The sequence below is a fragment of the Tamandua tetradactyla genome, chromosome 5 (assembly GCF_023851605.1).
Source record: "Tamandua tetradactyla isolate mTamTet1 chromosome 5, mTamTet1.pri, whole genome shotgun sequence".
In the NCBI taxonomy this organism is placed as follows: domain Eukaryota; kingdom Metazoa; phylum Chordata; class Mammalia; order Pilosa; family Myrmecophagidae; genus Tamandua; species Tamandua tetradactyla.
The window spans coordinates 114,075,393-114,090,320 of NC_135331.1; the positions used below are offsets into that span (position 1 = coordinate 114,075,393).

Consider the following 14,928-nt stretch of genomic DNA (forward strand, 5'->3'; position numbering starts at 1 on the left):
CTTTTACAGTGGGAAAACACCTTGAAAAAGAAAGGGAGGTAAATTGAAAGCACTAATCTAGTTCTAGTAACCTTAACATGCATATTAAAAACAGTGTGTCACTATCTTTTACTGTCAGACATCTCTCCCACAGGATATCCAGAATCTTTCTCCAAGCACTTCACTGCAAGAGCTGGACTGACAAATGCATGGTCTGAAATTCAGCTGAAAGCATCCCCTAATCTCAGTCAGTAATCTATTTGTAGGACAATGTCTACACTATGGCTAACCATATTTCAAAGGCTATTATATCCTATAGTAAAAAGAAGAAAATGTATTAAACAAATATATATGGTGCTTTGAAGTGATCCTGTAACAACTGATATTTTCTCCATTTGGTAATAAGTTTCTATCCATCAGCAAGTACAGAACATCTTTCCATGGCAATGATTATAATGCACAATAGACTCTAATCTTAACATGAAATGGGAAGGAGAGAATAGATAAGGAGTTAGGATAAGGAAGCTTAAAAGGTCAAGGATACTTTTCAACAGTTGATCTTGATTACATTCTTAGAGGTGTCAAAAATTTCTGAAAACTACAGCCCTCTAATAGAAGTTCCCAAACCAGTGCAAAGTGAGATACAGAGCTGATATTTTCAGATAGGAATACTAACTGCTTCATATAGACAGAATCTTCCATGGCATATATTTCCTGCAGATAAGGTATATGATTTGACCCTAAGATGGGCCCAACTTTAAATGGTACTTCACTGTAAATGTTTTAAAATTTTCTGTGCCAAAGAAGAGGACATTATCAGCACATTCGATCCCCAATGATTCCAAGAACTTGGAAGGAAGATTGTCTATTGAAAGTTAAACTATATAAAATCAACAGGGACCAACCATGGGAAAATATTCAATTTTTGACGAAAGAAGCAGGATTGTTCCAGGTCAACTGGGCTATATTATTAAGTAGATTGATTGATCTAAAGTAATCAAAGATGGGTTTTGTGGCATAGACCTCATTACTATGAAGAGTGATATAGGGGAGCTATCCTAACGTGATGCCGTTAAATATTCAGCCTGTGTAGAATGAATTATAGAACTAGTTAATATCAATCTAATTTCCTTTTCATCTACCATCTTTTCCATGTCAGCATGCCTACATAAAGAAAATGTATTGGCTAGCATTTAGATTCCTTATTATGAATTAATACATAGATGGGTTGGTTAACATTTCCATTTCTATGATCTTCTTGAATGTTTCCGATATTCTAAAGAATGAATCTATTCTTGATCATAAATCAAGTGATTGAGAGTCATCAAGTGATTGAGAGTCAGACCCTCCCTATACAATGATAATTGTCTAAGATACTCTTGCGGAGTTTTTCTTTTTTCTCTTTTTTTTCGTGGGCAGGCACCAGGAATGTGGAGTCATTTTGATCCTCTTGGAAATAGGCTGCCTCTCTTCTCCAGTGACACGTGAGTCATAAGAACTGTTATTTCATTGCAATTTGTAATTTCTTCAATGGATAGAATTATATTGTAGCTATATTCTCTTCCTTCCCTATCTTTCCCTCCCCAACCGCAAATAGTCATCAGATCCTGCAGATTTCAAATCCTTATATATCTTGGATCTACCGTCTCTCCCTTGTCACTACTTCTTATTTCAGGGCATTATCATCTCTTGCCTAAATTACTGAAATAGCTGGTAGTAATCCACATTTCTAAACTATTATTCATATTACTATAGGAATCTTTCAAAACCCCAACCTGTTGCTTCCACCTTAAAACTCACCAACAACCTCCCTTTTCTATCTGAGCAAATTCCAGATTCCTTGGTAAAGCAAAAAGATGTTCCCTAATATGACCACTCCCTTTTCCTCCTGACCTAAAGTGAGTCACAAGGATACTAGTTCCTGTGAAGTCCGCAGAACAGACCTCAGGAATGCACCTCCATGCTGTTTCTCAGCTTCTCTCCTGGTGTGTCCTGATCCCCTGCTCATGTCCACCTACCAATAGTTTGTTGATAAAGAGCAGTGGGCCATTCATGATGGGGTGAGTAGTAAGTATACCACCATGTTGATATAATTATTCTCTGATGAAGCATCCCCCACCATTAACACAGACTTTTACTCCTCAAGAAGCATTACATGATATCTTCCTTTTTTATTCACTGTCTTAGAACATTGTTTACAGGTCTCACTGTCAAGTAAGTGACCACCAGAAACCAAATAACCAAATTTTTAATGTTAGTACCTTCAGGTTTGTTTCTTCTTCCCCTATTTTAGAATGACCTGCCACTCACAGACAATCCCTTTGGATTTACAGTCTTTAGGCATAGGATTCACAGTCTTTGAAAGAAAGGTCTAGTCTCAGTGTTTCTCATCACTCACTTATTCCTGTATTACTCATCTTGGATTAAGAAAGAAAGAAAGAAAAGAGAGACATGCTTAGTTACAGACATAAGGCAACAAACTTTTAAATTTATATATTCTATAATAGGCATTTTAATATATATATATATATATATATATATACCCTTCCCAGAGGTGGGAATTTTAGGCTTACCCAATTATAAGGCTGAACAAACTTTATTTCTCACTTCCAGATAATGAGCATCTAATGAAAGTTTTAAGTAGAGACATATGGGGCCAATTCAGGAGTATTTGGGAGAAGTCAAACACAAAATCAAATACCTTATATTCCAAAAATAACTATCTTCTAATATACAAGACTTTTCACTGACGTATGATGTTTGTTTTTTTCAACTATTTTTCCTTCTTTCTCTTTTTATATCTAATTTCATTTGCATTCTTGTTTATCTGATGCTTAAGACTAGAGGGCATACCTTATTTTTGTTTTTGCACAGATCTTTGGATATAGTAGGATCTTAGTAAATGCTTGTTGAACAGAAATCCTAGTTTTTTTTCCCCAGTAACCAGAGGCAAGATATAGTGCATTTCATTTAAATTTTATATTAAAATATTCTTTATCTGAATTCTTTTTTAATATAATGATATCAGTGAATTTTGAATGGGAATCCTGAAGCATTTGGATACCTCAGCGGCAACTAAGGAGGGTAATAGCAAAGGCCAATGAGCAGAGCTCCAGGCTTCCCACCCAAAGTTCATTTCCTTCTATTTCACTTTGTTCTGTTTCATTTATTTTTTATAACATTGTATTTGAAACACAGGATACATTTTAAATCAAACACACACAAATCACTGGAAACTACTGAAATTGAGGATTTTATCCCCCCCACTCACTTCTAAAATATTCTGATTCAATAGCTGCTTTCCGTTCAAATAGATAATTGATTTGAAACTATTATTTACATTGACATTAGATTAGGATTTTTTAATGTGGTGTGTCTTTGAATGTGCTTGGGGAAATATGTTTTTTATTTTAACTAAATTTTATCATTAATAGAAATTAAAGATATTTCATATGATATTGCATTTGTGGCAGAGATCTCAAGTTAGGATCTATGGCTGTCACTACCCCAAAGTTACAATACCATTAGACTCACTTGCATCTTGATGTTAATGCTTTAGTAAAGAAGCATATTTGTTACCTTATCACAAATTCATTTAAAATATTTAAATAAGATTAATTTCCTTGATAATCCTATTATTTAAATTTTTATGCCTTTAAAAATGTCATTCTGTAAAAGAGCTTATATGGCAAGGGACAGATGGCAAAATGAAAGATTTAAAAATCTGTACTTTAGATGGTAATGCAGCTGGTGATTATTCACTTGGGTTGGAAAAGCAGGTACATGACCACAGGTACTTTCTATTGTATAGGCTGTAGCAGCTGTACATATTGGGCAAAGCTTTAGTGCCATTCACACCCGTCTCGTACATCAAGTTCTGTATATCACTGAATTCTAGAAAGTCACAATTGTATTGCCTAGAACAGGAAATTGTGTTTCGGTGTTCTTTCTCTCTCTTTTTTTTAAAAATCAGTTCATTATTTTTGAGTTTGCCCTATTTAAACTCGGCATTTAGATGCTTTGTGCGTTGCCTATCCAGTATTCCTTCCCCCTTCTTCTGAAACCTTGATTTATCTTGGGGATTCATTCTCCTCCCTTCCCCCCATCAGTTCCTGGGGCCTGAAGAGAGCCACCTCACCCACATCCATGACACGGGCATGAGCGCGGCTGGGAACTCACTAATGAGTCCTTGGGCTCCTGATGCTGATAGAATTAATGTGACTCAAATCTGGAATTTTGATATGATGAGTCACACATTCCCCTTTGACTTCTAAGAGAGAAGGATTTCTGCCTAGTGTTTGATGGTCATTTTCCCCACCAACATCATCTCACCTTTCTAAACCTTCCTGAGAAGGAAGCTGACAAAGAAGAAAGAAGGAAAATGACAAGAAAAAATAAATAAAACAAAAACTATACAAACATTCACACACACACAAAAACCACTTCAGGACTTGAAGACAAGGTTTAAAACAGGCTTAAAATCAATTTTACCTCTGGGTTCTCCAGCTACAGGAGCCACCAAATCCCTCACTAACTTAAGGCAGTTTGAGTCAGTTTATATTAAAAGAATAGAATCGTAACACAAGCAAGTCAATGGTTTTGAAAGGAAATAACTGACTGATTGTATGACATTATTATTCTTTTGTTAAATAACAATTGCCAGTGGGTGCACTATAACTGTTACTTAACAATCTCTGTGATAAATCTTCTATATACACTTAATATTTACAGTAACCATAGATATAATCTAGCCCATTCAACAAAGGAGTGAATTAAATTTCATATGTTAAATAATTTAGGTACATCCGTAAAGAAAAGCAAAGTTACAGCTGGGTTTGTTGGATTCCAGAGACTTGCTTTTTATGTTATTCACTCTGAAAATGAGGCATACAATTCTTTTCTACTGTAAAAAATTATAATATGCAATCAAAAACTCTTACATTGTGTAATTGTGTATACACAAATGTTTTGCACTTTAATTTCCAGGTTGACAGTTATCCACACCTATCTTCCTTAATTTTTTGCCAAAGTAGCATTTTATATTACAGAAAGGACTCATGGTGATTAAAAAATGGAAACTTCATGAGCAGAAACAAAGGAAAAACCTTGCTTTTCTTGGAGACAAAACATTCAAGCGAAGAGGAAAATAGTTAACTGACATCTCTGGTTCTAGTAGAACAGAGATGTTCTGCATGAAATTATAGAATAATTTTTTACATTGTAGCTATATTTGGAGAGTATGAGGAATTGCAGCTGAAGTGGCACAATTTTTAAAGCTATTGGAGTTTGCGGTACATGTATTCGAATTTTACTTGTTTGGGAAGTTAAAGCATACCAGTTTGTTTCTAGCGGAAGTCGAATTTCCCTTACATTTTTCTGGGCAACTTGTGCATTTTCTATATCGTCGAATGACATGAAATTGCCTCAATGAGGTTAATTAAGTGTAAACTGCATGCTCAAGTCCTAGGAAAACCTTGGGAGAGTTTTACATTGTTTGGTGTTCTATTTTAAGGAAGCAAACAAATTATTTATGAATGTGCAGAGTATAAATTATTTCCTTTAGTGTCTGGCCTGTGGGCTTTCTTGGAAGCATTATATCCGAGATCCGCACATTCAGAAGACATAATTGAATTTAGGCACGATCAGGAAAGTTCACAGCTCAGGAAAGATTGGTAAGGAAATAGTGACGTAGGAAGCTGTTTTGAATCAGTAATGCTTGTAGGAAGCAAAAGCAGACGCTGGAACCTTATTCAGGGCAGTTATTCTGAGAAAGGTGGTTGGAGTAAATACAGCTGCCATTCTTCTAAGTGAACAAACTCAAGTTACCCAGCATGCTGGTCTTCGTTTTGTTAGGTAAGTGAAATGTACTTCTGGTTTATCTGAATTCATAACGCAATTTTTTTTAAAACCAAATACCATTCCATCTAATTAATTGAACTAACTGGGGCTTACAATATTGATATTGATTACAAATATATAATTTAACAGGGTTTATTACTCTTTAACATTTAAGCCTATTTTTACCCATTTATTGTAACTATAGAAAATGTGCAAAGCAAGAACTGCATTTACACTCATATGACTTCTGTTTGTATGAAGCAATCCAATGATTCTGAGCTGTTTATTACAATTTATGGAATTCACATATAAGCTACAACCTTTTAGAAATGAAACATTTCAGTATCTATTTACAAGTTATAAGATAAAAAATGTAATAAAAGAGATAAGTTTCAACAATTCAGTTCCCCTCATTTCGAAGCATTTATATTTACTAAATAGGAGTCATTCAACAGAATAAAACAATTTAACAGCATATCAGATGCTTCATATTTCAGGCAATTTTCATAATATAAAGATGAAGTGTGGATTTGTCTTTCTTGAGCTAGGTACTATGAATATATTGCATAATTTCAGTGAAAGTGATTTCATTTACATTTGAAGTGGAATCCATGAAAATATACTTTGCTAGATGTGTTATTGGCATAGTTTTTATATGTTCTTTAGCATTTGGAGAATCTATATATTGAACTAAGGAAAGGGATATTTGATATTGTGGCTGAATGTTAATAATCCTCTCATTAAAACTAAAGAATGTATTTTGTTTATAAGACAATAGATATTCAGGAAAAAAGGTAAAATTGTCTGCAAAAAACGAAGTCATTTCAAATTATGTTGACCATAAAAAGAAAGTTAAAAACAAATCAAATAAAAGAAAATCAAGGTAAGAAGGAAAGGAATCTTTTTCATATTTTTAATTGTAATGTACAGTAGTCACTATCTCATTAATTTTAAAATAGAACCTGTTTTTCCCTGAGCATATCAATAGAATACTTGAAAAATTATGGATTAAGTACAGAGCTGCAAATTATAGCTATGAATGAATACAGCAAATTTTGAAAGTTAAATTTTATTTTTAGTTCCTGTGGGAAAAGTAATTGAGATAGTTTTCTTGGTTGAATCAATATTTCAGATAAGTGAAAATTATGAAAAATCATGTACAATATTCAGTCAACTGGATTATTTAAACAAAAATGGAAAATGGAACTCAGATTTTGGAAAGGTAACATGTGGAACTCATGAATGATCATTATGCTGAGGTATTATTAAAGTTCTTATGATATTGGCAGGAGACTATTCACAAAATATGATGATGAATAGCAGATAAAATACCAATTCTTATAAATTGAATTTCTGAGAAGAAATTCCATATCCAGGGTTTTTCTCAGCTAGATTCAAATAAGGAAACTTGGGCCAGGATGGAAGGAGCTTACTTTCTCTTTCTTTCTGGACTTTCCAAGTTAGAAGCAAAGGATCTTGATCGATTAGATGAGATTGTCCATGAACACATGGAAAAACAGAAAGCTGAAATATCAATTTCCACTCCAGCCCTCAACAAGAAAAATGAGGCAGAGCTTCTCCAAGAGTCTAATTTCAAATACACAGTAGCCCAGCAAGTAGCACACATGTCCCAAATAGTTTGTTTTTGTATTCTTTTTAGTAGAAGAACCTTGAAAAAAGGTAAAATATAAGAAAAGATGTCAAAGCTTTCCCTGAAGTTCATAACTCTGTATTATCACAAATGATTCATAATTAATATTCTTTTTTATCAAATCCAAATAACTTGACCCTGATTAAAACAGTTTGAGATCTTTTGATTATAGGTCATCTATACCGACTCTAAAATTCAATTGTGATTTCCATGATTTTTTACAGATTAATTTTTTGGCCAGAATCAATTTGAGTAATTTATTCAACACACCAAATTGTGTTATTTTCCTAATAGCTTTAGATAAATGCTGGATTTAGAAAAGTCTCCTCCACCCAAAATAACTTTTAAATATCTGGAAGGTGTTCTTTTCATGAAATATTATTTGTATGTAAATAACTTAAGAAACAACTATTGATTTAGCATGAGTCAACATACAGTTGTTGAATATCTGTAATACACCATTGCATCTGGTGATGGCGACACAATTACAAATCGCTCATAATGTCTACTTAGTAAAACCTTGGAACCAAATGGTGGAAACAAGCACATAAACACAACTGAATTTACTATTGAGTTTCTAGAAAAACAGGTGAAGGGTGTTAAATTCATTCTGAGGTGGGAAAAAGGAGTGCGGAGCTCGAGGAAGGCTTCTTTAAATTAGGTATTAACTGTGTTGAGTCTTAAAGAAGAAAACCAGGCTTATTCCAGAGGAGGAAGGAAGAGAGTGCCCAGAAGGGAGGAGACAGTAAATGTTCACAGGTACAAAACAGTATGGAGTCTGTGAAATCATGAATGCTTAAGGACTTCCAGATTGCATGATGAGGAACAGGAGAGGCAGGTTATGAAGAGCCACCCACAGGATACAAGCAGAGAAACAGCAGGATAAAAACAGCATTTGGTAGATCGGGGGATATAAAGAAATGATAGGACTATGGTGATACTGGAGGTAGATTGATGAAATAATAAGTTAGTCAAATATTCAAAGTGAGAGTCAATGAAAAATGCTAGAAGGGATGTGGGAGAGTGAAGTTGAGGAGGAAAAAGGAGTCTATCATAAATCCAGGACTTTAGTTTGGGTACCTAGATGAATGACATAATCTCTGTTGATTGTGATGGTCCATCAGGGATGGTGATGTTGAGGACAATGGCAAAGATATTATGGGCTGGAAATGTGTCTGTCTGGAACATTCAGGTGGCAATATCGGATAGCTATATATGAATAGCTATATATGAATAGAATTCATTGTAATGAATTACATATTTAGGAATCATTAGCCTAAAGATGATAGTCAAATCCATTAGAGTGCGTGGAATTGGCTACAGACAATGTCTGAGATGAGAATGGGAAGGGTCTGAGAGCAGAATCTAAGCCAAAATATAGCTTAATACAAGAATAAGGGAATCCTGGGAAAGAGTTGAACTATGGTCAGAAAGTATCAAGTGGATAAGTGTCAAGAGAAATGGAGAAGAGTGTTTCAAGAACAAAAATTCAATCAAGTGCCCAATGATGCAAATAAGTAAGATAACTTAAAACTATTCAATGTGATGCTATGGAGATAATTAGTAATATTTTTGGAAGTACTTTCAATGAAACAACAGTGATAAAAATAAATTATAAGAATGAATGGAGGGTGGGCCATGGTGACTCAGTGGCAGAGTTCTCACCTGCCATGCTGGAGACCCGGGTTCGATTCCTGGTGATTGCCCATGCAAGGAAAAAGAAAAAAAAATGAATGAAGAGTGAAGAAATTGAGGAAAGCAAATGTAAACTACTCATTTTAGAATCTTAGGTGGGAAAAATATAATATCTAGCTACAGAGGAGATTAAAATTCATTCCAGCTTTTAATGACCTTTATAACATTTTATTTTCCATAACTCTGCTCTTTGTGATAGATTACAGATTTGGCATAAATGGCTGTCAAATTTTAATTTTGAAAAATTTTTGTTATTGTTGTTGCTGTTGTTGTTTTCCAAGCTATAGGGCTAAGCTTGGAAATTGACTCTACTGCCCAAATTATAAGTGATTGCGCACAATTAAGAGAGCAATGTATAAGTGACACAAGTGGATGTAAACATGCATGGACAACAATGGAAGATGCTTGCAATGTTTCAGGTAAAACAAATGGTTTAAAGTGCATTCACATACACTTTTTTACCAAGATAAAAATAAGATTTGATATTTCATTTCACTATCCTAAAAGCTAAATTAATTTTGCTCTAAATAACTTATTTAAACTTGATATTTATTTGATTCATATTCAATCATTAATTAGTAAATTTAGTTAATTTCTTGAGGGTACTGATTATTGACACAAGGACAGATTTATGCAAGACTTTTTATTATCTTATTTATTTCACCATATAGAATATTGTAATTATATGTATGTCTCTCAGAAACATGGCAATAATTTTTTCAGATAAGATGTTGTTTTGCTTATATGATAAAATAGAAAATATAAATTTGTGATGATAAAAGGCTTGTTATTTATTTTTATATGTATAGCACACATTTCATTTTCTTGAGACATATACACAATTTTCCATTCCAATTGTGACAAGATCAAGTTAAAAAATATTTTTATTTTTAATTTGTCTTACATTCCAAATATTTCAGGAAACATTATAGAGTAGAGAAATGTGAAGATTTGAGAGTGACTTTTATTTATTTACAAAGAAAAAAATTGATTTATGTATCTCATGAATTTATCAAATAGCTGAATACATATTGAATTATAGGTGTATAGAAAGAGTCCTTTCACTAAAATAAGTTAAATTGGTTATATGATGGGGCATTGACCTAAAACTGTTTTGAGGAAATTATTGAAAAAAAACGTTCTATATATAATGATAAGTCCTATCATCTTGTACTATCAATATTATATTATACAAATCTGAATGTACATTAACTTTCTAAAATACTCAATAAAATAATTCCAAAAGGGAAAACAATAATGTATTCTTCCATAACTCGCTCCACTTCTTTATCCATTCACAATGAGTAAATTCTGTACTGCTCATGACTCCAGCTTATCTGCCTGGACTTCCTTCATCTCCAGAAGGTATATGGTGAAGTATGTTATGTTGAGAGGCAGCACCCTATAGTTCTAGCAATCCAATTCACAATCTTCCCCAGCAGAGCTTCTGCTCAACCTGATTTTTAAGAAATTAGAAGGAAGTGGAGAGAGGCAGAGATAGTTCCTTCTCTTCTCTGCCCTTTAGGCTGCATACTGAGTTTTCATACTGAAAAAAAAAAGTGATGGCTCTCTAATCCAATACTTTTATTACTCTTCAGAAAAAAGAGTTTCAGAGGCATAGTTGGCTCAATGATACATAACTTTAAATCAGGCTGGAAGACAGTAACAAAGTTTGTAATTTGACCAAGAAGCCCCATGCTATATTTCATAAGGCGATTTAAAATGTGAAAATACAAACTTGGTTTATCATGAACCATACCATATTTATATATTTCAGTATACAAATAGTAAGCTATTTGCAGTAAAATTAAACTGAATATTTGTATAATTTTTGTACATATATTTGTATAATATTTGTATAATATTCTCCTATGTATGAGGCCAAAATAGAAATATCATCAAATAGACAAATGAAACAAACTCAAGTAGTTTTATTTACAAAATAAACAAATAAAAGAAAGTTTGTTGAGCAGATGAATATAGTTTTTTAAATTAAAGCAGAAAACAAAGCATGAGTAATTATGAAAAATGTATTCATTTATTAAATAAATATTTATTGAGTGCTTTTTAAGTGCCAGGGCCACTTCAGTTGAGAGCCACCAGTACATTCTTAATATAATCTTCTAATGGCATGTGTCATTAGAAAAAGACAAAATAGCCAAAAAACTAAGCAGACATATTAGATAAGATTATAGAGCATTCTGGTCACCTCGTATAAGTGATTATACATTTATTTGTTTGACCTTGATTATTATCGAAGGTCAACAAAACTGGCATTTTAAATGGGGACATAAGATATTTTACAATGCAGTAAGTTTTAATCCATTTTAGATAGTTCCCAAGTGAAAAATAGATAGCAAAAATAAATACCTTGCTTAAAAAGTCATTTATATGGTCATCCTGCATCAATCCCAGATAATTTTACTATACTAATGAATTTCTCACATTAGTATGTTAAAAAAATTTTAGGGGGGCCCAAAATTATATTCATATTAAAATATGGTTTGTTTTATGTTTGCTTGTGAAATCCAGGTAACCCCTGCAAGATGAGGGATTCATCGAGTTGTAACCTAAGCATCCAGTCCTTAGTAGAAAGCAATTTCCAATTTAAAGGATGTCTCTGCACTGACAGCCTCTCTTGTACTATTGGCAAATTGCTTGGGAAACAATGCATCATTAAATCAGGTAATAATTTGTTATGCAGAATATTTGAAATCATGAAAAAGAAAAGTACAAATTAACTCCATTTGTGTAATTGAATTAATTCTTTATGTGACTTGGGGTTCTGTGAGCTGTAGATCTCAGTAAGTGCATGACATATTTCTGTAATTGCTAGTACAGTTTCAAACTTTATTCAAATATATTATAATTATAGATTCACTCATTCAATACATATGTTTGTAGGGCTTATGATGGCTTTACATAAGACTCAGATGATAGAAGGACAAATAAGACATTATGTATGTTCTTTAGGAGCTCAGAGTCTCCTGAGAGAGACCAAAATGTAAGTACTTTTTCTGGAGTTACACTTACCTTTGGATAGGAATATTTAATCATGTATAGGGATATTATAATCATTTAGCATGCATTTCTTTACTAACTACTCAAGGTACCAGGCTAGTGCTAGGGTACTGGTCATCAAACATGTACCACTGAGAGTGCACAAAGACTTTGAAGCTTTTGTGGGATCAAATAGTTCTAAATCCTCACTGACCATATGTACTCTTTGTAAAGTGATCTGCTTGGAAATGCACCTGTTTTCACACCATTCTCACCTCTTCTTTCACAATCAATGCTCTCCCACTATAGAAGATAGATTTGCCTCTCATTTTCCACAAACCCTTGACTCAGTCCTTCCAGTTATCCATGGTGGACCCATTGGATTTCTTTCCATAATTTTACATTTTCCAGAATTTCACATAAATGGAATTATAGAAAGTGTAGCTTTTTGAATTTGATTTCTTTTATCAAAGATAATTAATTTGAAATTCATCAATGTTTTCTGTATGAATTTGTTCTTTTTTATGAAGAGTAGGATCCCAATGTATGATTATACTACAGATTGGTTATCCATTCATCACTGAAAGTCTTTAGGGTTGTTTCAACAACTACACTGAAGAGAGAGCTAGATGCCAGATGTTGTAGTCATCAATTAAGAGAAAAAAACAAAATGAAAATGAATCAAAGTTTGAATCATTTACTGTGACTGTGTAAGCAAGAGGTTAAATAGGAGAGAGGGTTAATTTTAATGTTTAATTTTCCCCCATGGAATGGCACCAGATAAGGGTCAGACTGATTAGTGTAGACGTGGGACATGAGGATTCTCATAATAATGGAGCCCTGAAAAATAGGTTCCTGACATTTTTTTATTGTTTTTTTTTTAATTTAAGAAAACAAACAATATGCTTAGAGCCACCAACAATGGATGACTTGGTTAGCTTAACTATAAGCATATTTAGATAAAGAATCCATATAATCATTGTAAAGCCTGTGTTTGCAGTTCTTGACAGTTTATGGACCTAACTTGCAGAGGAAAAGGCTAGGTGTGGAAAAGTAATAAATTCTGAGTTAGAGTGGAGAAAAGTGACTTCAAGTATCTTTCTCCCACCTCCTAATAAAGTGGCCTCAGACTAGAATACTGAAGGAGGCCTTGCCAAGGTCCCCTAATATGGAGATCTCCAAATAGAGGCACCTAGATGAGGAAGGCAGATTTTCAGAAGAATATGACCAGTCAGGGGTTTCTGAACCCTTAACTGCAACTCCCTTCAGAGACTTAGTGTCCTGGCTGTGTGCTAAGTCTGGGGTGGACAGGGCATTTTCCCCAATAAGATGTGCAATGTAAAGCATTTGTAATTGCTTATGGTTAAGCCTCATAGATCATACATTTGCTTCTGGGTTTTTGGAGATTCTGAATAAAGCTAAAATAAATATTCATGTACACAATTTTTCTGAAGATAAAATTTCATTTCTCCACTGGGACAAATGTAAGTGTATGTTCAATTTTATTTTTAAAAGCTTCCACAGGAGAGGTAAAATGGGGGGGGGGAGTTTCCACACTGTTTTGAAGATGATGTAATATTTTGTCTATCTACCGTCAATGTATGAAAGTTCCAATTGCTCCATTAGCCTTGTCAATGTTTGATTTTTTTTTTTTTGCCATTCTAATACATGGTTAGTAGTATGATACTGTCAGTTTCATTTGTTCTTCCCTAGTGACAATACCGTTGAACATCTTTCATGTGCTCGACATCTATATGTGTTCTTTGATAACGTAACTCTTCAGAGTTTTTGCTCATATTTTAATCAGATTTTGCTTTCCTAAAATTGAATATTGAGAGTTGTTTCTATTATTCAATAGAGATTTTTATCAGAATATATCTTATGTAATTAATGTCCCCCAGTGTCTTTTATTTCCTTAAGAGTGTTATTCAAAAAACGAAGCTTTCAATTTTCATAAAGTTCAGTTTATCTGTATTTTTTTTCTTCTATGCATGCCTTTAATGTCATGCCTAAGAAACCTTTATCTAACCCAAATTCACACAGGTTTTCTATATGTTGTAGAAATTATGCAGCTTCTGTTTTACATTTGGGTCTGTGATCCATTTGGAGTTAATTTTACATGCTGCAAGGCATGTGCAAGGCATGGGTCAGGTCCTCTTTCTTTTTCTATATGACTATCCGATTGTTCCAGCACCATTTGTGAAAAAGACTGGCAGTTCACCCTTCTCAAAAATCAATTGGCGATATACTTCTGGTTCTATTTCTAGATTCTCTATTCTGTTCAACTGATTTGTATGTCTTATACTTTTGCCAAAACTACATATTCTGACTGTAGCTTTAAAGAAATTCTCAAAATCAAGTACTGGTTATTCCTCTATTTTTGTTCTTTTTAAAATTGTCTTACCTAGTCGCGTTCCTTTGCATTCCCATATGCATTTTAGAATAAATTTATCAATTTCTACCAAAAATGTTGCTTACATTGAAATAACAAATAAATTTATGGTAAATATTGACACCTTTCCTATGTTTAGTCTTTAGATCATGAATGTGGTATATTTCTCTATATATTTAGGACAGTTTAAAATTTTCATTGGCATTTTACAGTTTGCAGTATACAGTTCTTACATAGATTTTCACCTTTTTTTTGGTGCTTTTGTAAATAATAATTTATTTTATGCTTTAATTTCCAATTGATCATAACTAGTATACAGTTAGCAAATTGTATATAGACAAACAACTTATTTTTATATATTGACTTGTATGCT

General features: G+C 33.2%; 1 protein-coding gene across 1 annotated transcript in view; it reads left to right on the top strand.

Moving 5' to 3' along the window:
- Window positions 1–9,410: 9,410 nt before the first annotated feature.
- The window catches only part of GFRAL (GDNF family receptor alpha like), a gene marked incomplete at its 5' end in the record, with an annotated part of 68,543 nt that continues 63,025 nt past the window's right edge, over window positions 9,411–14,928 (top strand). Inside the window, 2 exons of the mRNA XM_077159429.1 lie at window positions 9,411–9,582; window positions 11,690–11,848. Of these exons, the coding sequence (XP_077015544.1) occupies window positions 9,411–9,582; window positions 11,690–11,848 (331 nt within the window). The remainder of the gene's footprint in view (window positions 9,583–11,689; window positions 11,849–14,928) is intronic.